The sequence below is a fragment of the Myotis yumanensis genome, unplaced genomic scaffold (genome assembly GCF_028538775.1).
Source record: "Myotis yumanensis isolate MYYU_CA2020_CCGP unplaced genomic scaffold, mMyoYum1.0.hap1 SCAF_3, whole genome shotgun sequence".
Classification (NCBI taxonomy): domain Eukaryota; kingdom Metazoa; phylum Chordata; class Mammalia; order Chiroptera; family Vespertilionidae; genus Myotis; species Myotis yumanensis.
In genome coordinates, this window is record NW_027223754.1 from 2,271,147 (window position 1) to 2,293,464 (window position 22,318).

Sequence of the window (22,318 nt, forward strand, 5' to 3'; positions counted from 1 at the left end):
TCCTGCTGAAGGCAGCCCGGGTCAGGCTCACCTGGGGCAGGTGCATAGCAGGCGGGCTGACTCAACAGTTCCTGCAGACCCGGCCGGACAGGACGCAGAGAAAGGCAGCCCAGGGGCCAGGCTGAGGGCCGCCCGGAGGGGGCTGGGCTGTTTCTCCTCACACGGGGCTGCTCCTTTGGGGACTGCGTTCTGACCAAGAGCACAGCTTGCAGGGGTACCTCTGAGCGCGGTGCAGGGAGCTTCCTGCTTGGAGGTCACCATGGAAACCGACGCGCAGAGTGGCTCGGCCAGGCCCCCAGAGCCTCCCAGCATGCTCTGCGGAGGCAGCCTCCCCCTCCGCCCGCCCTGACCCTGGGAGGGTCCCCCTTCCCAGATGACAGGGTGACCCAAAGTCACAGTACAGGGAAGGGCACGGCTGTATTTGCCCAGGAATCTTTTAATTTGAAAAATACAGGAAGGTAAAGAGCCAGGAAACACATTTCACATGATCATACATGTGATTGTTGGTAATATTCACATTAAATATATTTAATGTTAGTAATGTGAGCTTTATTCATTCATCATCAATGTGCAGATTTGGATACAGTCAGTGGGGTTACGGCAGGGGTTTTAACATAAAAAACAAGAGAAATAGCCTTGGCTGGGTGGCTAGTTGGTTGGAAGGTGGTCCCGTCCACCGAACGGTGGCAGGTTCAATCCCTGATGGGGCATGGACCAAGGGAACCCATCAATGTTTCTCTCTCCTCTCTCCTCTCTCTCTCATCTATAAAAACATATCCTTGGGTGAGGAATAAAAACATAAGATCTAGCCGAAACTGGTTTGGCTCAGTGGATAGAGCATCAGCCTGCGGACTGAAGGGTCCTAGGTTCGATTCCCATCAGGGGCATGTACCTTGGTTGCGGGCACATCCCCAGTAGGAGGTGTGCAGGAGGCAGCTGATCGATGTTTCTCTCTCATCAATGTTTCTAACTCTCTATCTCTCTCCCTCCTCTCTGTAAAAAATCAATAAAATATATATTTTTTAAAAAAACATAACTAAATAAGAACAAATCAGTCTCATTTCATTTATATCTATTGTAAATTCCCTATCTATTGTGTTAACATTAAAAAAACCACTGAAACCTGTAAAGAATTTTTTGTGAGTTTATGTGAGCCAAACTGTCGATATATGCTGGGAAAGAGAACCTCAATGAATTGAGCTAGTGCTCCGGAGAATGGCAGGGTTACATTTGTATTTATACATTTGCAATCAAAGGAAGGACATAGGTGGGTTACATGAAATTCATTGGTGATAGATTAAGGAGGAGGGATAAAGCAAAGCAGGAAAACCCCTGGGATTGGATAAAAAGTAAAATGATGGACACATACTTAGGTGGGTGCAGGATCAATTAACATGATGATGAAGGAATTTGTGGTATCTGTCCTGGCGCCCAGCACATTTGGTTGTGCCCCAGGGGCTCCAGAAAAAGGGAAGTTACAAGTTACCCAGACATTTCAAGGGTATGTTATCTTAGAGGCAAAAAGGCAAATGGGCTCAGTAAGGATCAAAGTTGATCTTGTCAGTGAAGATACTGGCCTAGGACATGACTGCCCACCATCACTGCTTTAGTTCAAGTTTACTTCAGACCATCCTTTGTGGTGACTTTAGGTCTCTGAGTTTGCAAGACTGCCACGCAGGCCTCCCCTGAGCTTGTCAGGTCAGCATGTGGCCCCTTTCGTCCACAATTGCAATGAGCAACTTGCTCATTTTTTACAGAGTAGCAAATTTCTTAAATATTCAAAACAGCAAATACTTTTTGAACGCCTTGCATACATAATACATACTAGAGATATAAAAGGCTTCTGTCTATTGTATGTAATAGACCTATATGCAATAATTCATTTACATAACGACATAAACACAAGTGGCATTTCCCCCAAGCGTCCTTCCCACAATAAGCAGCATTACGATGTGTGCGAGTCCTTTCAGGGTGTGCTCTTTCTAAGTGGAGCTAACATTGTCATTCAGGTCTATGCGCTCCAAACTCTGCTCTTTCCATTAAATAAAAGAATATATATATACTACTAATATATATATATATTACTAATAAATGTCTGATATGTAATAAGCAGTCAATAAACACTAGGTGTAGTTTTCAGTTTTATTTCTAGTTATTAATAAGAGAATTGGCCGATGAATTAGTGAATATTATGTCACCAATATTTTGTGATCAGCACTATACTAAGTATAGAATGAACAGGGGGGTTGAGGACTGAAGGGCATAGGATGTTATTTTCATATATACCCACCGTTAAGGGTGGTGCAGAGAAAACCGTGATTGGGAGGATATTAGGTGTAAATTTTAATATAAAAGATATGAACCTTGATCTTTAAGGACATACTGATCTTCAAGTTCACGGGTTACCTCAATGCTACATGTTATAAATGAGCGTTCCCTTGACATTGGTACAAACGAAGGCAGGGGAGTGTGGCAGCTGTTGCAATGGGCGGTCACACGGTGAGGTCGCCACCAGCATCTGTCAGGCACGCCTGCCCACGTGGCTCACGCACGCACAGTATGTGGGGCCTGTGTTCTCAGACAGGGGTCCTGGCCCACACCCCGTGTTCCCGATAAGGATCAGCCTCTACACCCCCACTTCCGGGACAAGGCACTTGATACTCGCTGTCTCCTGAGGCTGTTCATTCAGTCCTCAAACAGCTTGCGTTTCTGGAAAGTTCTAGGTGGCACCCCAGACCGTACCTGCATTTAAGAGGAACTATGCCAGAGTAAAGTGCCACTAAGGTTAGCTCCCGTCACAAATGGCACAGTTGATTGTTGTTTACGAAGTTGGAGTTTCTAGCGTGGCCAGTGTGGCTCAGTGGTTGAGCGTGTCCCATGCACCAAGAGGCCACTGGTTGACGCCCCGGCAGGGCACATGCCCGGGTTTCTGGTTCGATCCTCAGGAGGGGGCGTGCAGGAGGCAGCGGGTCAATGATTCTCATCATTGATGTTTCTTCTCTCTCCCCCTCTTTCTTCCCCTCCCTCTAAAATCAACGAAAACCTTTTTTTTTAAAACTTAGAGTTTCTGTACCAGTGCGTGGTCAGGGGCTCTATTACCTATAATAAGGGCAAGTCAGGCTAACATTCGTAGCTTCTTCCCTCAGAGGTTCCGTAAGCAGTAGGTCCTTCAGCCCCCTCCAGAAACAAACTCTGTGAGTAAGGGTTGTAGCATCTCCTGCGAACTTCAACAAGCATCACTTCATTTTACAAAATTCCTAAGTGAATGAACGATGGTCACATTTCTAGAAATCACGAGAAGCGCTTCTCAGAATTCCAGAATGCCTGGAGACACCCCTCCACACACACTAGAAATAATGCAAAATGCTGTTTAAAATTTAGCTTTTTGACCTAGTAAGCCTGGCTTTGCAGGAGGTGACAATTTAATTTACGATAGAAAATTTAAAAGCACAGAACGGTGGCTGTGCCCCACGGAAGGGAAGCCAGGCGCCTGGGCACAAGCCCTGTGTGTCTGCGGGAATGGCGAGGACTGAGCGGAAGTGTCTGCCTTGCTTGTCCCTGCGCTGTTTGCCTTGTGCTGGAGGCCGTGTTTCCATCCTGGCTGTGTCTTGTAACCTGTCTCATGGGTTTTTGCAGCCTCAGTGTTGTGCAGCAGAGTGTTTATTTGACATTGGCCCCCAGGTACCAGCTCGTGAAACCCATCGTGTGTGGGTAGCGTGTACGGTAGCCACTGCCCGTCTCTGTATCCAGCCCATGAGCCTTGAAGGCCAGAAGCTAAGCTGGTTTGACCTGGTTTGAAACGGTGTGTCTACGCACATTGTTAACATTCTTACACGTTGCTGTGACGGAGGAGTTCTTCCATTCACTTCCTGCTGGGTAGGGTATTTTTCGTGGGTGTGTTCTGTGGCTTTCATGAGTTTGTCATATTTGTGCCTGGGGGGTCCAGAGCTACTTGGGGGCCTGGTGTGCTTATCTCAGGATCCCTGGGACTGGCTGAGCATGTAAGATGTCTGGCTTCCCACGTGCCTGCTGGACAGTTAAAATTTGGCTAATCCCTCCCAGCTCTGTGGCCCTTCCAGGTCCCACCCCCTCGCCCTGCGGGGCAGTGCCTGTCACCGCTGGTCTGTGCTGGTCTGTGCTGGCTCCCGCAGGCCTCTCCCTCCCTCAGACCAACTCAGAGCCTCTTTTCAGTTTAAAAGTTTTACTACTGATCATTTCGGGGCAAAACCCAAAAGGTACATTTGATTTTCTTATTTTTACAGTTCTGGGATCTCTTTATAAACTTTTAAATGACTCAAGTAACACAGAAACATAGAGCTAGTGTGAGCATATAAGCAAACCTGAAGGTCGTCAGGTAAAACGTTTCTCTGTAGAAGGTAGTTTGCTTGGCGGGAGGGTGTGCATATTAAAATTTGATAGATACTCAGAAATGGATCCAATTTGCCTCCAACAGGTTTTTTTTTCTTTACGATTTTTTATTGTTGTGGGGTTTTTGGGGGGGGGAGGAGGAGAGGAAGGGAGGAGAAAAATATCGATGTGAGAGTGAAACATCCATCAGCTGCCTCCTGGGGATGGAGCCTGCAACCCATGCACGTGCCCTGACCAGGAATCACACCAGCACCCACCCACAGGGTGACACCCACCCCGCTGGTCCCGACACCGGACACACCTTTACCCCTTGGGTGGGTGGGGGGAGAGGCATTTCATGTAACTTGCACTTTTCTGACTCTAATGGAGGTGAATGTCCTTTTGTATTTTATTGTTCAGCTCTTTCCGAGACAGGAAATAAGTCATTTTGTGCTTTAGGGGGCGTGAGGTGCCCCTGCTCAGAGGCTTGGTGAGAAGGAAGAGGACCCACTGCCCCAGGTGGGGTGCAGGCTGGGGTCCCCCAGTTCACTGACAGGAGTGTAACCTTAGCTAGAAAAGCACCAACTACAGACTCTCAGATCGGGTTCACCGGGCCACGTGTGGCGCTCTCACCTGCGTTTGGATACAAACCCCTCCAAACGGTTACACTTTCTCTCGCCCCAGGAGGGCGGCGCTGCGGAGGCTGCCGGGTCCCAAGGTGGCTGGGTGGGTGTCCGTCGGGCCTGCCAGGTGTTGACGTGGACACGTGCAAAGCCCCTTCCGTTTCCCCGCGGAGGTCGGGGCACAGGCCGCCCCCCATCAGGGCCGAGCCCAGGTCGCGGATGCTGGTCCCTGGGACGCACCTGCCGGCCTGGCTTTCGGGGCTCACCCGCGCCTGCCGGTGCCCGCCCCCCACGTCCCTCCTCCCAGACACGAGTGCCCTCGGTTGGGTCGGAGGCGCTGCGCGGGGGCCACAGAGACCAGCCGGGGCGCGGGCACCGCCGGACACCTGGGGCCCCAGTGTCGCCTCGGATGCACCCAGGCCCTGCGCGCGGGTGGACTTCGCTCCAAGGACACAGGGTCACTGGCCTGCGGGGTCTCGGTACGTCCCAGCGACCGCTTCTCCGGCCCCGGGAGCCCCCGCGCCGAGCCGGCTGTGGGCATGCGCACTGGCCCGCCCCGCGGCCGTGGACGTTGCCATGGAGACCGGAACCCGAGTGCCCCGCCCCCCGCGCCAGCGCCGGTGGACCTGGCCGCGCCCCACGCCAGGGTGAGGGGTCGACCGGGGTGGGGGCGGGGAGGCGGTGGGGGCGGGGCCTCGTCCTGGGTGGCCGGTGGGGGCGGGGCCCGGCCGGGGGCGGGGTCCCCGGGTGGGGGTGGGGGTGGGGGTGGGGGTGGGGGCGGGGGCGGCCTAGCCGGGGATCCGCCGGGTTGGGTGCGGGTCCGGGATGGTCCTTGGGGCGCGGGGGCCGGGGCAGTGGGCGGGGACCCCGTCCCGAGTGGAGGTGGGGACGGAGGTGGGCCGGGTGCCTGATGGAGGAGGGGGCGCAGGGCGGGTCCGGGTCGCGGCGGGTGATGTGGCCCCGCCCGACCGTCCCCGCCCCCTCGCCGCGTCCGGGCCTCGCTGGAGCCGCCGCCCGAGCTTCCCAGCGCTGCGGGCCGGCCGGAGAGGGGCGCCCAGACCCGCGGACGCCGGGCCCGACCAGCATGTGGAAGCTGAGCCGCAGCCGGGTGCTCCTGGACGAGCCCCCCGAGGAGGAGGACGGACTGCGGGGGGAGCCGCCGCCCGCCGCGGACGCCAGCGCCGCGCAGGTGGGGGGCGCGCAGGTGGGGGGCGCGCAGGTGGGGGGCGCGCAGGTGGGGGGCGCGCAGGTGGGGGGCGCGCAGGTGGGGGGCGCGCAGGTGGGGGGCGCGCAGGTGGGGGGCGCGCAGGTGGGGGGCGCGGGCTGCGTAGACGGTGGCGCGCAGGGGAGGCTGCGCCGGAGGGCGGCGCGCGGGAATCGGGGCGCGCAGGTAGCGGCGCGCAGGTGCGGCCTGGGCCCCGCGGCCCGTTAGGAGCCCCAGGCGTGTCCGGGTCGCCGCCATCGTCTGTGTTGAGCACCCCACGCGGGGTCGGGAACGCGAGACAGGTGACAGGGCACCTGCGACGCTGGCGCGTGGCCGTGGCCTCCCTGCTGAGCTGGGGGCGGCCCAGGACCTTAGCAAGTCCCCCCCGCGGGACGGAGCAGCGGGCAGTCCCGGCCCCGGGAGCGGTGCCCGCCGGTGGAGACCAGAAAGCTCTCCACGACCCCAGCTACGTGCCAAGTGGGCGAAACCCTGGTTTGGATAAACAACCGTTTCCTTTTCTTAAACCTTTGATTGCCTGGAGAAAGACGGCAGATGACCTTTCTACGGAAAACGGAGTCACCGGCCCTGCAGGTTCCAGACATGCTTGGAATGCGCAGAATTTGTTAATTAAAAAGGATCCAGGTGGATCCTGCGTGCGGCGCGTGCGCCCCCTCCCTCCCCCCACTTTCTTTTTCCGATGCACATTCGCGTGTTCATTCCTTGGGCCACGGACTTCAGTTCAGAAATTCAGTGCTCGCTCGTTCTCTTTTGAAGGTGGTCAGAAAGGTTATTTTTTGTTAAATGTTTGGACGCTGCTGTTAAAGCAGTTAGGGAAGTGTCTCTTTCTCAGCACTTGTACATAGTTCAGGGATAGTTTCTATGAATCTGTTCATCTGATGACGCCTTCAGTGCCGGTTCCTATCCGAACTTCTTTCAGAAGTTACTTTCTTGATAGTATTAGTGCACACCCGAGTTTTTATTTTTTTAAATCTCAAAATGGTAGGGTTCCTCTAAGCAGCAGCTCTCTTGAATAGAATGATGAGAATGTATTTGTGGTGACGGAGTTACACTCCAAGTAACTATTGTTGATCAAAGATAAGCAGGATCTTTTTTTGGATGAACGTTAAAATTTTAAATTGATCCTGTGTCCTGCCTCCATTTCTCCTGATGAATCCTACAACCTGTTTTTTTCCTCTTGTTTTATTCTGAAAATTTTCTTACATAAGAAAACTGTTGCAAGAATAGGAGCTTGAAGGGCAATTTGGATTCAACCATTAGTAACATTGTTTTCTTTCCTGATTTTCTAGTTTACAAGTTGGTGTCTACATTCTTTTGTTAACTGTGTTTTGGTGTGTGTTTTAATAGGTTATTGATTTTAAAGAGGAAGGGAGAGGGGAGAAACATCAGGGATGAGAATCATTGATCAGCTGCCTCCTGCACGCCCCTACTGGAGATCAAGCTCACAACCTGGGCATGTGCCCTGGCTGAGAGTCGAACCCTGAGCTCCTGATTCATAGGTCGAGCTCAACCACTGAGCCACACCCGCTGGGCTTAAGAGATTATTTTCTTAGGGACCCAGCAAAACTGAGTGGAGAATACCGACTTCCCATGTATGTTCTGTCCCCAAGGGCACAGCCCCCTCTGTCAGCACCCCATTGGCTGCGATCGGGACACTGCAGACCCTCATCCCGGGGCCCTCAGACTGTGTCCTACAGATTGCAACAAATGTACCATGAAATGTGTCCGAGATTATAGTGTCCCCTCGTTCCACTGCCCTGAGAACCTCCTCCGTCCACTTATGCTCCCTCTCTAATCCCTGGTTCCCACCGATCCACTTACTGTCTCCGTGGTTTTGCCTCTTCCAAAGTGTCCTGGGTTTGGAATCTTGCAGTGGGTGGCCCTTTCGGACTGGCTGCTGTCACTTAGTTACGTGCTCTAAGTTTCCTCCACGTCTTTTCGGGGTTTGAGAGCTCATTTCTTTTTAGCTGAATAATATCCCATCAGCTGGGGGACCGCGGTTGATCCATCCATCCCATCAGGTCGCTTTCAGGCTTTCCCAGTTATGAGTGAAGCCGCTAGAAGCATCTGTATGCAGGTTTCGTACGGACATGAGTTTTTAACTTGGATGCATACGTACCGAGGAGCGTGCTTGCCGGGTCGTGTGGTGAGAGTGGGTGTAGCTTTGTGGGGCACCCCCACACTGTCTTCCTCCGCGGCTGTGCCCCCTGTGTCCCCACCAGCCATGCGTGCGGCTCCTGCCGCCCCGCGTCCTCCCCTTCCCCGCTCGGGGTGGTCAGTGTCTGGACTGTGGTCTCCCAAGGTGTGCAGGGCCTCCTTGTGGCTTTCGTTTGCGTGTCCCTGATGCCAGGGGACGTGGAGCATCTCTTCATGCGCTTCCCTCTTCTTTGGTGGCGTGTCTGTTACGGCCTGTGGCCCATTTTTAATAAAACTACTTACTTTTGTTGTTGCGTTTTACGAGTTCTTTGTATGTTTTGAACAACAGTGCTTTATCTGACGTGTCTTTCCCAAATATTTCCTCCTGTGGCTTGTCTTTTCCATCTGTTGACAGTGTCATTTTCAGAGAAGTTTCTAATGTTAGTAACGCACAGGCTCTCAGTGACTTCCCTCATGGGCTGTGTCTGTGCCTGAGAAATCGCCACCACAAAGCCATGTGGATTTTCTCTTGTTGTCTCCTGAGTGAGATTCGACTGGGTGGTTTTTACGTCACTTTATTAAGGGTCTCTGTAGTTCAATGTGTTGAAAAACTTTACTATAGAAAAACAGATTTTTTTTTTTTTACTCTGAATTTAATTCCTTCTGGAGGATTGGTCTTTATCCCAAAGCCAGTTTCTGTTAGAATTAAACTAGACAATTCGTGACAAGTGTACCATAAAACTTCTGCCTACAGATTTTCATTTTAAAGTTGAAAGAAGTAGGAATCAGTGGTGAGAAGGGTGCACCGAATGTGTGCTTCTCCCTCTCGCCCGCCTCGCCTCCCAGCCCCAGGCCCCGGCGGTCAGCTGTGCCGCGGGGCACACTTTGTCTTATTCTGGAAAGTGTTTAGTTTGCACTCAGATCTGAGTCTTCAGCTTCCTTGAAAATCAGGTCACACAGCTATAATCTGCTGGGTTTTTTAAAAAAGAAAAAGTAGCTTAATGTGAAGTTCTAATAAGTTTGAAATGTGAGGCATGTGGAATCATTATTTGGATTAAGGAACACTTCATTGTTCCTAAAATATTTTTCACACTGAAAATAAATTTCTCTGGGCTTCTCCTTGAACTTTTTTTAAAAGTGAATTTGTTATATAATATATATATATATATATATATATATATATATATATATATATTTCAGAGAGGAAGGGAGAGAGAGATAGAAACATCAATGATGAGAGAGAATCATTGATAGGCTGCCTCCTGCACGCCCCCTACTGGGGATCGAGCCTGCACCCCAGGCATGTGCCTTTGACCGGAATCGAACCCGGGACCCTTCAGTCCACAGGTCGATGCTCTATCCACTGAGCCAAACCAGCTAGGGCTGTTGAGCTTTTTTTGGTTATGAATACACATCTATTTTGTATTATAGTAAAACAGTGAGGTTTATAAGGTGAAACACTCATTGCACTTGTTTAATAACAAAGACTAATGAGTCTAATGTTTATTATTTTTTAAAAGTCTCCATATTTGGTAGAAGAGCTCTGGATATTAAATGTTAGGTCTTACCTTCGTCCTTCTTTTCCGTGGGCAGCGTTGTTGCGTTTTTTGTACAGCTACCATGAGACGTGCCTGCGTGTGTACACGTGAGTGTGTGTTTAAAACCACCCCTGTGCTCTCCCACTGTGCACACCTTGGAACCTTGTTCCCTCAGTAGCGTGGGTCACGGAGCCCTCAGTTCAGCCGCAGCTGGAGAAAGCGCACCCTCTAGGCCGGCGGTCGGTGCCAGCTGTCTCCTGGGGCCTCTCCCGGGCCTGCCTCTGCCGCAGGTTCCCCGGGGCCTCGGAGGGACCATGAGATGCCGGGCGGTTTGCCACGGGGCCGATGGGCTGCAGGGCCCGGGGGTGCGTGGGGACTTAGCCAGCAGCTACACTGATGCCTCTGAAACAAGCCTCGGAGAACTCTGAGCACAGGTTCATGTTACCATTTTAAGAGGCTTAGACATACTCAGTAGGCATCGCCCCTAAAACAGCCCAGGGAACAGTCACGTGTGCCTCAATCTGCTTTGGGGTCGGAGGGGCCCGGGGGGTGACCTTCCTGTGGGTGACAGGCTCAGCCTCGGGGCTCAGAGCGCGAGCGGCTGAGGTTGGCGAGGGGGGCGGTGCGGGGGTGTGGGGGGCGGCAGGCGTGGGGTCACCTGGACCGTGGATGCTCCACCTGAGCTCAGAGAACAAGCCCTCGGAGGCCCGAACGGGGTGGGGTGCGGGGTGCGGGCTTTTGCAGTAGAACAAGGACTTGAGCAACATTTAAACACTCGCCACTGCTTCTTCCCGCTGAGTCGTGGGGCGGCCTTAGCAACAGGCAAAGAGCTTCTTCGCACGCGTGTGCATGTGTGTGTATGTATGTGCACGTGTGTGTATGTATGTGCACGTGTGTGTATGTATGTGCATGTGTGCATGTATGAGCGTGCGTGCGTGCGCCGTGCAGTGCTCCCTCGTACGGACGCACAGACTTTAGGAAACTTCCCCGGTGGTGACCGTGAGCTGGGCAGTTCTGTCTCGTTACAGCCTGTGGCCTAAGCCCTCGCCAAACCCTGAGCATACATTTCCGGAAGCGCAGCCGCTGCGGCCAGTGGCATGTTCCTGGGTAACTGGTCGCCGTCTCAGTGGCCCCTGCGGAGGCCGTACCGACACCTCCCAGCAGCGAGGGGACGACACACGGACGACGCCGGTTCCCTGCGGACTCCGAGGTCTGATGGTGATGGGGTTTCGCACGCGGATAACTTTTCATGTGGTCACAGTCCTGATGAACACCCAGACCCCACCAGCCCGTGTCACCCTCTGGTGGATGACACTGTACTCACAACCACGGCATTGCCCTGGCCAGCGTGGCTCAGGGGATAGAGTGTCGGCCTGCAGACCAAAGGGTCCCGGGTTCGATTCCGGTCAAGGGCATGTACCTCGGTTGCAGGCTCCTCCCAGCCCCATGTGTTTCTCTCACATGGATGTTTCTCTCTGTCTCTCCCTCTCTCTTCCACTCTCTAAGAAATCAATGGAAAAATATCCCCAGGTGAGGATAAAAAAAAGAAAGAAACCATGGCATCGCTCGGGGGGAAAATGCAGCCGCAGCTTGGGCGTGGAGGGCGTGGAGGGTGGGCGTGTGGACCCTGATGGAGCCACGCCTCTGCCCCCGCGAGCCCGACCTTGTGAGAGCCCGGGACCTGGCTGAGCCTCCGCTTTGCTTCCCACCGGGAACCTGGGGGATGGGCGCCAACACGGGCGTCGGTGGCGCTGGGGCTTCGCAGCCGTCCTGCCGTGGTGTCACCGCGACCTCGATGCAGGAACAGGCGCAGGCGGCGGGCACCTAGAGGCTCGCAGCTGCCGGTGGTGACGCAGATGCACCTGACGGTCTAATCAGGCTCCCGGGCCCGCCTGTCCGGCCTTCACTTGCGGCCCTGAGAGCGTCCTTGGGTCCTGGTGACTCGGCCAGGGAGTGACGTGAGGGTGGTGACGTGGTTCTGAACATCAGGACAAGTGGAGTCCACCTAAGTCGCCAGCCTCTTGCTTTGCACACCTCCGGCAGCACTTGGAGACACTTCCTTTAAAATCCTGACCGACGGTATTTCTCATTGACTCAGAGCGAGAGTGGGAGGGAGGAGGGGGAGAGAGAGAGAAAGAGAGAGAGGAACATCCATGTGGGAGGGACACATCTGTTGGTTGCCTTCCGCTCACGCCCCAGCCAGGGCTGGGAACCTGCAACCGGGGCACGTGCTCGTGAATGGGAATCAAACCGGTGACCCTTCAGTCCAGTCAGTGATTCTGCCTCATCATTGATGTTTCTCTCTCTCCCTCTTCCTTTCTCTCTGAAATTAAAAAAAGAAAAGAAAGAAACCCGTGGCTCAGTGTTATCACGTGTGGATGGAGCACAGTGTTGTGTACAAGGTGGCTTGTCAAGTGAAGCAGAGGTAGTACCCGGTCCTGGCCTCTGAAGGCGCCCGGAGTCCGATTCCAAGAGCTGGCGGCTTACAGCAGGGACTGTACCCGCAGGGCTGCCACGGGCCATCGCAGAGCCTCACGGTGACCTGGGACAGGCACTGGCCACCGTGGGCTCCGTGGTTCTCCGTGGGCACCGTGGTTCTCCATGGGCCCTGTGATTGATTCTCTGTGGGCTCCGTGGTTCTTCGTGGGCTCCATGGGCTCCGTGTTTGGGAATTCACCCCAGTCCAGGGCTGGGGAGCCTTCCTGTCTTCACAGCTGTGAGGCCCACGTCTGGCCGAGGTTGCGTGTGCCTGGCCCACGGTGTCAGCTGTCACACTGGCCGCGTCTTGTTTGCAGTCTTGGCTCTGTGTGATTCAAGTTGAGTGCTTTTGGTGCTGATGCTGCTGTTCCCAATGATCCCAGGCGTAGTGCCGGTGCCTGGCTCCCCCGGTGGAGGCCGGGCGTGTCAGGTGGAGAAAGCGCGCTGGGCGGGCTGAGCCCCGGCCGAGTCGGTGTGGGAGCCGTGCAGTCAGCAGCAATACGGTGCCTGTGCATAACCACGTGTGACACAGGTTAGGATTGACTGACGAACACGTATGACCAGGGCTCACAGGTCCCTGCCCCGTGTTTCCCGTGAGAGCAGCGAGTCAGGACTTGTTGTTAATTCCGTGTCCCCGTGACTCCCACAGCGCAGCTGCCTCCGGGGAGACTCCCCCTGTTTCACATGGGGGGGCTTCAGGAGTTAGAGGGGCTTCGTGATATCATGGGGCCACTAGCAGCGAGAATCCACGTTTCTCTGAGTTTAAGATTTTCGGGACACTTTCTCTTACGCCACAGATCATGAATTTGCAACATCATTTTTCTTTATTTTTCAAATACTGACATTTTGTCTTACAAACATCCAGGGCCACCCATCAGTGCCTGAGAAAAGCAATGACTGTTTCGGCTCAGATTCCAATACAGCAACGCTCGCAGTTTGCTTTCACTGCTGCGTGAGTGATGGAGCAAGGAGGGTGTTGGTGGGAGCTGCCCGGTGCGGGGAGCCGCCCCCTGGATTAGGAAGTGATGCGTGAGCGGGCGAGCCTTCCTTCTGCCTCCTCTTCACCTGGGCTTCTAGGAGCCGCTCTGCTGTCCTCCAGGGACGAGTGGATGAGGAAGTGCTGTGGGCACGGAGGGACCATCCCAGGACACGGGAGCAGGTGGAGTCTTCCGTGGCTTCTGGCAACAGGTGTCTCCGTCTGAAATATTTCCAGCGAAAGAAGTTCCTGTGCTTTGGAGTCTAGTTGACAAAGTCATGGATTGTGTCTCTTAATTGGGATTTTTTTAAAGGTTGTTTATTTTTTTTAATATATTTTTATTGATGTCAGAGAGGAAGGGAGAGGGAGAGAGAGATAGAAACATTAATGGTGAGAGAATCATTGATCGGCTGCCTCCTGCACGCCCCCAACTGGGGATGGAGTAGGCTACACAAACATGTGCCCTTGACCAGAATCGAACCTGGGACCCTTCAGTCACAGGCCGACGCTCTATCCACTGAGTCAAACCGACTAAGGCTTAATTGGGATTTTTCAGGTTCTTAGAAACCAACATTTTAAGCATCTTTATCCATCTGGCTGCTGGGAAATGCCCAGACTGGGTGCCTGAACCACAGAGCCCGCCCCCCCCCCCCCAGCTGTGGGGGGGCCTCTCCCGCTGCAGGCTCCTCCCAGGGCCCCGCCGGGGACACGGGCTGGGCTCGCTGCCTTTGGAAGGCGCGGATCGCCTCAGGAGGGCTCCACCTCATGACCTCCTCACCTCCACAGGCCGGCCTCCTCCTGCCATCATCTTAGGGGACAGGGTCTAGGCAGGTGGATTTGGGGGGGACACACGCACCCTGGCAGCTTTGCAGACGTGAAGAGCAAGGTTTCTCCGAGTTTCCCGGGAGTTTCCCGGGAGTTTTCTGGGAGGGCCGGCAGAGGAACCCGCTGTGGGAGCCACCCGTGCGCACAGGCACGTGCGGGCCGGTGCAGGGCGGTCGGCGCGCTCACGGGTCAGTGCTTTCACACTGCAAGCGTGTCCAGCACAGGAGCGCTTGTGCCCAGGGCGCCGGCCGGCTGCGTGCTGGAGACCCACCCCCAAGTGGTGGTGTTTGTGGGTTGTTTTTTGCTTCTTTTGTGAGTCCTCATCCGGGGATATTTTTTCCATCGATTTTGAGAGAGAGTGGAAGGGTATGAGGGAGGAGGACAAGGAGGAAGGAGGAGAGAGACAGACAGACAGACAGACATCAAGTGGTTGCCTCCCGCATGTGCCCAACCAGGGCGGGGGTTGAACCTGCCGCTCAGATACACACCATTGACCGGGAATCGAACCCTTGACCCTGCGGTGCCCAGGCCAGCGCTCTAGCCACCGAGCGACCGGCCAGGGCTATGGGTTTATTTCAGTCGGTGCAGGTCCCCACATGTGTGGGTGTGTGTGTTTCTATCAGGTGTGCAAGGTTATATGAAGGTTATCATTTATATCGGCACATCAATTAAACATTACGTCATCATTAAAGAGCCTGGTGTTTATGTTAGTGAAAGAGTGCACTGGAGAACTTCCTGTGGGCGGTGAAGACTCCTTTCCTCGCTGCCCGGGTCCTGCTCTGAGTGAGTGACCACCACGGTCAGTGTACAGCTTGCCGTTAGTGTGCAGATGGACACGTTAAAAGGACCTGCGGTGGAGGTTTTCCAGGTGGGAAGCTACGGAAGATGCCGCGTGAAGGCTCCGAATGGGTGTAAGTTCAGCCGTGAGACGTGGCCGAGCGAGAGCAGCTCCCTGCTGTCGCCCCTGAGGCATCGGCTCTTGCTGCATTCAAGGCCAGAGGGCACGAGGCTCCCAGGGATGGCCCGTCCTGAGATAAGGGCCCCGGATGGAGAAAGGTGAACTCAGGCCACTGGGGAGACTCCTGGGGTGACATCCTGTGAGGCTGACTCGGCCTCCTGCCCCCGACAGGGTGTGGGTGGGAACCTGGCCCTGTGCCTACGAGGTCAGGGGACGGGGTGGGACATCCACCGGGACTCCCCTCCCACCTTGCTCGGGCTCAGGACTCAATAAACACTTCATTGCTGCCTCCAGGGCTCCACGGGAGAAAGAGCCCCGGCCGGTTTGCTCAGTGGTTAGAGCATCGGCCTGCAGACTGAAGGGTCCTGGGTTTGATTCTGGTCAGGGCACAGGCCCAGGTTGTGGGCTTGATGCCAAGTGGGGGGTGTGCAGGAGGCAGCCGACCCATGATTCTCTCTCATCACTGATGTTTCTCTCTCTTTCTCTCTCAAATCAATAAAAATATATATATTTTTTTAAAAAATAGGGGAAAGAAAACCAGAGAGAAAAAGGACTCAGCGGCTGCAGCAGGTGGAGGAACCCGGGGAGCCGAGGGCGTGCAGGGCCAGCCGCTCCCTGAGGCCTCCACAGGCTCACAGCCCGAGGGCACCTGGCAGCGGAGGGCAGGCAGCCGGGCACTGCCCAGGCCTCGCCCCCCCGGCCGGGCAGCGCGGTTCTGCTGCCTGGAACCTGTTCAAACAGCCGGTGGCCGGGCGTCGGCAAAGAGCCCTTTGTGCCTCTGAGGCGGCTGCCGCCCGCCCGCCCTCGGGGACCAGGTCAGGCTGCGAGCCCGTCGTCTGCTGACACATTAAAAATGCAGAGGCACCCGAGCCGGGAAGCCGAGCCGCCCGTGACGGCGTTTCTCCCGCAAACACGGAGACACTTTCCACGGCAGATTCTCCTGTTTCCTCACGTTTTGCTCATTTGTCTGCTTGGCCTTTTCTGTTGTTTCGTGTTGAGATCGGATCTTCATCGTTACGTTTGGCTGTTGCTTTTCCAACTTCATAAAGAGCCATAGTGTTTGTGATTGAAAGAAGCAGCGCCCTCCGCCTGCCCCCTGCCCCCCGAGACTCTGCTGGGAAGTTATCCTGGGGCCGTGGCGCTTCCCTGACCCGGCTCTCCTCCCCGTCAGCAGGAGCCGCTGGGGGTGACTGTCGGGTGGTTCTGGGTTAAAAGAGAGGCTGGGGACCTTGTGGAGCAGGTGACCAGAGGACCAGTAACCCGAGAGCAATTGGCGGTGGGTCAGAACCAGCGCACGTGGTTAGCTGGTACCCAGCACGGTGCCGTTGGGGAGCGGGCCATGCTGCGCACGTGGAATGCACAGCGTCGCTTTAGCGGCCGGTCCCCCAGGAGGAGCAGCCGGACAGACAGGACCTGCCCCGCCCGGGAGGGGCCTGCAGAGCCCTCCCTCCCGGCTCCGGCTTAGTCTCTGGACAGTGACCCTTGTTGGACCCTGTGTTGGAGGTCGTCAGGCTGGCACCGCCCACAGGAGGAAGGAGGCTGCCTGTGGCCTCTGCAGGCGTGTGGCTGTGGCCTCTGCAGGCGTGTGTGTGGCGTGTGCCCGTGGCCTCTGCAGGCGTGTGTGTGGCGTGTGGCCGTGGCCTCTGCAGGCGTGTGCCTGGCGTGTGGCCGTGGCCTCTGCAGGCGTGTGCGTGGTGTGTGGCTGTGGCCCCTGAGCGGACAGACCGACAGACGAACGGGTTCGGGCGGCGGGCGCCCTCCCACCCAGGTGCCCCTTCCTGCCGGGAGGTCCTCCTTGGGGCTCTGGGTCCGGGGCCTCCGCTCCCCGCTGGGCTGGCAAAGGCCGGGCCGCTGGGCAGCTCTCACCTGACAAGAGCCTGGGATCAGGTTCCACGGTGGCCCGCCTCCTGCACGGGGTGGAGCCCGTTCTCTAGACGCAGCGGACACGTCAGCCGGGTGCGCTCTGCCCTTCAGCGTGGGCAGGAGGAGAGCTGCGTGGGGCGGGGACCTCGCCCGCCCGGAAGCCTCGCCGGCCATGGCTCACCGCTCCTCCTCTGCCTGCGAGAACCCCATCCCCAGGGCTCCAGGCCGAGCGGACAGGCATGGTCCTTCTCACCACGTCCCCTGAGGGCACAGGCGGTGCCTTTGTTGAGGGTCTCAGTCCCCTCCCCTCTGGAGCCCCAGGTGCCGGCGTAGGGGCATAGCACGCAGCCGATGCTGCGGAAGTTCAAGGGGTATATTTGAGCCAAGCTGGCGACATGCTCGGAGCAAGAGCTGAAATGGTCCGGAGAAGAGCTGTTCTCACTCCTCTCGTGCGTTTGGGTCGGGAGGGCAGGAGGGGAGATCGCATGGGGGCGGGGAGCCCGGCGGGATGGGTGACAGGGGGGCAGGGTCTGTGCTCCGGTGCCTGGGGACCTGGCTGCACAGCAGCAGCGGGCAGGGCTGCTTCAGGCAGAGACGGGCCGTCTCCTGAGAAGCCACCTGCTGGCGCGGGACTCCCGCCGGCCCGCCCACTGAGGACATGGGCATCCATCCGGCGGCTACTTCCTTAGCAGCCGGAGGCAGATGTGGCCCCCGGCTTCACGTGGCGGGTTCCACATGCTTACCTGTCTGTCAGCCACGCAAGGAAGTGCGTGACCCTGCAGTGACAGCGGACGGGGCCACGCAGTTCTCGTGGGCCCGGCGCACACGGGGCGGTACCCCTCACCCCCAACGGAGACCAAGCCCCACGCGAGCGCCACAGGCGTCTTCGGTGGAACAAGTTTCCCCGATAACACACGGTTGGCCTGACCTAAAGCTTTAACTTAACTCCTGGCCTGTGAACCTAAATACTTGGAGCTGTACACGTGTAAGCAGCTTGTGTTACGCGCTGATGTTACGTGGGATCTGGGCGGGAGGGTGAGGGCACAAGGGTCGCCCGGAGTGGGAGCCGCGGCCACTCGTCCTCTGCGGCCGTTCCTGCTTCTCAGGTCCTCAGTGTCCTGTTTCCATGTGTCGCCCTCAGTGTCCCGTGGCTGCTCTCGCTTGGGAAGAGTCTGTGTTTGGATCGTTGTCTGGAGCCGGGGCTCCGGCAGCCGGGACAGAGGCGGGGCTTTGTCACAGGCTTGAGTGTGTAAACACGGCTTCGGCTGCTGGTGGCGGTCGGCGTGGCCCCCAGGGCTGCTCAGACCAAGGGTGGGTGGGCCCTCACGGGGCGCGGGGCACAGGGCATGGGACTGGCACACACTCCTGCCTGGCTCTGCAGGGGCAGGACGGGGCTGTCAGGTGGTCACACACCATCTGCCAGGTCCTCGTCCATCCGGGACCCACTGTCGCGAGCCTGGCCCCAGGGGTGGCCTCCGGGTGAGCTTTTGGGGACGACGTTGAGCTCTCGCTCCCTGGCCCTGGGTGGCCCGGGGTGACCTCAGCCTGACACAGCCCTCGTTCCCTTTCCTTTCATGTTGCAACAGGAACACCTCAGAGTTCTGTAAAGCGAGGTCTGCCCCCCTCCCTTCCCATCCCCTGATGGAGAGAGCCACCCACAGAGTGGCCGGGACTGCGGGACGGAACGGGCTCCTGCAGGAGGCACCTGACGGACTCTCGGAGTCTCTCCCTTCCCGGCCCTGCTCTGACAGCGCCTGCCTCTGGGTCCGAGAGGCTGGGGTTGGCACAGGACCCGCCCCGACGGCAGAAAGGAGGCATCCAGGATGAACTCCAGGCCTTCCCTCTGCAGCCTCCCGTGGGTTGGCAGGGCCTCTGACCTCCAGGGAACCGTCCTGGGGTCACAGCTCGGCCGCCCCACCTGGGTGGGGGCAGGACGAGGATGGGCAGTGACTGTCCTCACAGCAGGATGGCAAAGGTCATCTGCCGCTGAGGGAGGAGGAGCCGAGACCCCAGGGGATGGGGCCCAGCTTCTCTCCTCGGCCCAGCTCCACAGCTTGTTACAAAACCCGATCTGTGTGCTGCTGCCAGACCTAACCTCTTCCTGACCTTTGTTGGTGCAGGGAGCAGGTTTCCGAGGTTGGAAGGAAGTGACTTCGCTGTTTAATGATGATGACGAGGAGCACCTGCTGGGAAGATGCAAATCTCCCAAGTCCAGGGGGTAAGTCCCTGCGGGAGGGGGGGACGCGGGCCACAGGCCAGGCCAGGCCCCAGTGGGTCATTGCGACCCGCCACCCCTCCCTCCCTGTCACGTAGGGAGAGCAGGGCTAGTCAGGTGACACTCAGGCCCCTCCCCTAATGAGGAAGGTGTGCAGGGCCCCCTGATGTCTGGGGAGAAGCCGGGGCTGTGGGAAGGCCGTGGGCAGCGGAGCCGCAGGAGGAGGAGCGTGGAAGCTACAGACCAGGGCCCACCTCCCCTGGCACCAGAGCCGCGACCCAGAGCTGCCTTGCTTCGCTTCACGGGCGGGTGTCGCCGTGACCACCTGCTTCCCCGGGAGGCGGGGCCTGCGTGTCGGTCCCCTTGGCCTCGTCTCCCGGGGCCCCGTGTGCTGGCTGGGGCCCTGGGGACCCCGGGGGATAAAAGGAATCCTCCTCGTATTGGGCCCTGGGCCCCGGGTCCCTCCTGCCGACTGGCAGGCACGTGAGCACCAGTCGTGTCTTCTGTGCACGTCCACGTGTGGGTCTGAGAGGCGGCTCACGGGTGTCAGCAGCAACACGTGGGGACGACGTCTCCCTCGTTGACTTTGCTGTTTCAAGTTTTACACATCGATTGGCGTTAGCGTCCCACACACCTTAGATGGTTCTAGAAAAGGAACCTTTATTTACAAAATGGACAGAATCTGAGGCCCCTGCATCACCCCAACCCAACTCCTTTGTCTCCCACAGAACCAGCTTACGGTTGAAGGAAGAGCTGAAGACGGAGAAGAAGTCTGGGTTTTGGGACAATCTGGTCTTAAAGCCGAACACACAGTCCAAGAAGCCAGACGAGATCGAGGGCTGGGAGCCCCCAAAGCTCGCTCTCGAAGACGTGGCGGCCGAGTCGGGCCCCCTGAGCGACCAGGCGCCCCGGCCGGGCTGGGAGGAGGGGGCCAAGGGCTCCGGCAAGTACACCAGCCTGGCCGGCCCGGGGGGCAGCTCGCGCTGGAGCCTGCGCTCGGCCGGGAGGCTGGTCAGCATCCGGCGCCAGAGCCGCGGCCACCTGACCGAGAGCTGGGAGGAGCTCGAGTGACGGGCTCGGCCAGCGGGTCACACCAGAATCTGCCCAACGTTGCCGCTCTGGCTCCTTCCGCTCAGAGCCTTAGTTTGCTGTCTCAGGTGTTTTCAGTAGAATTGTTAGTCTCTCCAGGTCTCACACCCTGGGGAGGAGTTTCCAAACACTGTGACCGCCCGGGTGCCTGCACGCTCCTGCCCCTGGCGGTGCAGTCTCTGGTGCTGCCCCACGGGTACCAGCTGGCACGTTCCCGCCGTCCTCAGCTGCCTCTGTTGGCCGCATGGCGCGGTGACTCCCGCGTGGAGCTGGGGGAGCTGACGGTGACACCGAACGCAGCCGCCGGGATGGACACGCGCCAGCCGGGGGCCGCGAGTTTGGCCAAGGCCGCGTCAGGTCGTGTTTATCCTGGAAAAGCAAACTTCTTCTCAAATGAAAAATCTGTCAGCAAATCAAATTCTAGAGAAGCGAACGCTGCCTGCCGCTGGCAGAGGCCCCCGTCCACGGTGGGCGCAGTCGGCGCTGCGTGTGTTGAGGTTTTGTTGTTACTGCTGGGCTTGTAAACATCGATCTGTATTTTCTTCTACAAACCTGTCGTGCTGTTCTGATTACAGATTGCAGGATGCACTAAAGTGTGGGTCAGTTTCAGTCACTTGATATCGTAATTTTGCTTGGAAACTGTTAACTTGCTCACTGTAGAAAACTTGCAACTGTAGAAAACACTGGAAGTGCCTCCTTTCTAGAATGCCCAGGGTTTTGTTTTCAAGGCGAGATGCTGCGCCTGCGGTGGGACCCTAAGGGCTGCGTCCGGCCGTGGGCGGCGTTTTGTCCATTTTGTCCTTGGCACTGCGACCGCGGGCCAGGGCCCCGGCCAGCTCTCCCCGCGGGCGGCCCGGTATCCAGCCGGGGCTGGTGTGAAGGACCGGGCATCGCTTTTTGCCACGAACAACGTCTGGCTGCACTGGATTCTCTCGGGAGGAACATCCCGGTTGCTCAGGGCTCACGGTGCTGCTCCCCGGAAGGGGGCTGGGTCGCTCCCGGGACCCGCCGCGCACCCCACGCCTGGTGGGTCGGAGCGTGTCTGTCTGTCGTCTGCCAAGCCTCTGTCCGTTCACCCACCTGTGTTTTTCAGTAGAACAAGAACTTCACTTGGCGGAGCCTGGACACAGATGTGTTCTACGTGGTGCTGGAGCTGTGGGCCAGGCTCGGGTCGAGGTGGGACTGTAAACCGCACGCTCATCTGCAAACACTTATGCAAATGAGATGTTCTTCTGTTGTATGGGATCCGGTGAAAAGGGCTCGGTGGGTCTTCCTATAGATATTTATTGCTGTGCTTCAGGAGAAAAATAATCTACCAAAGCAACTTTCTGTGCAAATGTTGAGATTGATTGGGTTTTGGTTGGGGGGTCGTTTGAATTCTGTGTATAGACAACTGTGCGAGGAGCGAGGTGTCTGCTCCTTCTACTGATGCTTTAGTATTTTTCATACAAAAGCAATGGCTGCAGAGAAGGTCAAATCCATCCTTAATGCTGAGGTTTTAAGAAATAAAAGTGTCATTTATATTGTCCTTGGTTGTTGGCCTGTCATTGGTGCCACGTGAAGGTCACTGCTCACTCACCTCAGGCCTGGAGCCAACGGCCGCCTCTCCACACGTACACCCTGTTTTAAATGCAAACTACGTGCAGATGTTTCATAATCCATGACCGACGTGGACCTGAGCTCCCGGTGTGAGCTGCCTTGCTGCTGTCTGCGAGGCGGGTCTGTGTGGGGCTGCGGGGTTTTGAATCAGTTCCGTGAGTTGGAGACTGAGCTGCCTGCCTCCCAGCTCCGGCTGAGAAACAAGAACATCCCAGTCGGGTGTCCAGCCACAGCAGAGGCCCGGGTGGAGCTGGGGGAGGGGGGTGGACCCTGCGGGGATTGGAGAGTTGTGGAGCCGTTTCCATGACAATAGTGGCATCTCTAGGAACCTAGTGTGCCCCTGTGAAAGGAGTGGGAGCTAGGAAAGCTGCAGGAGGCGCCAACCAGAGACGCCTCCCTGAGCAGCCTCCTCTGGGCACTGACTTCCCACCCCTGCCAGCTGCCCAGGT

General features: G+C 56.9%; 1 protein-coding gene across 2 annotated transcripts; it reads left to right on the forward strand.

Annotated features, from left to right (window-relative positions):
* The first annotated feature begins 5,923 nt into the window (after positions 1-5,923).
* On the forward strand, positions 5,924-21,798 carry TDRP (testis development related protein). 2 transcript variants are annotated; one of them, XM_070408100.1, is made up of 3 exons: positions 5,924-6,159; positions 19,087-19,184; positions 19,910-21,798. In XM_070408100.1, exons 1-3 carry the CDS (start codon positions 6,055-6,057, stop codon positions 20,250-20,252), a joined length of 546 nt encoding a protein of 181 aa, XP_070264201.1. In that variant the 5' UTR covers positions 5,924-6,054; the 3' UTR covers positions 20,253-21,798. The 2 variants fall into 2 exon arrangements, with proteins under 2 accessions (XP_070264201.1, XP_070264202.1); XM_070408101.1 differs by lacking the exon at positions 5,924-6,159 and adding an exon at positions 17,376-17,415.
* Positions 21,799-22,318: the final 520 nt, after the last annotated feature.

Bases quoted from the DNA above. Each gene is read 5' to 3' on its own strand.
- TDRP (XM_070408100.1), top strand. From the start codon at position 6,055: ATGTGGAAGCTGAGCCGCAGCCGGGTGCTCCTGGACGAGCCCCCCGAG. The intron at 6,160-19,086 runs GTGGGGGGCGCG...TTGTTGGTGCAG, and splicing joins CGGACGCCAGCGCCGCGCAG to GGAGCAGGTTTCCGAGGTTG. The intron at 19,185-19,909 runs GTAAGTCCCTGC...TGTCTCCCACAG, and splicing joins AAATCTCCCAAGTCCAGGGG to AACCAGCTTACGGTTGAAGG.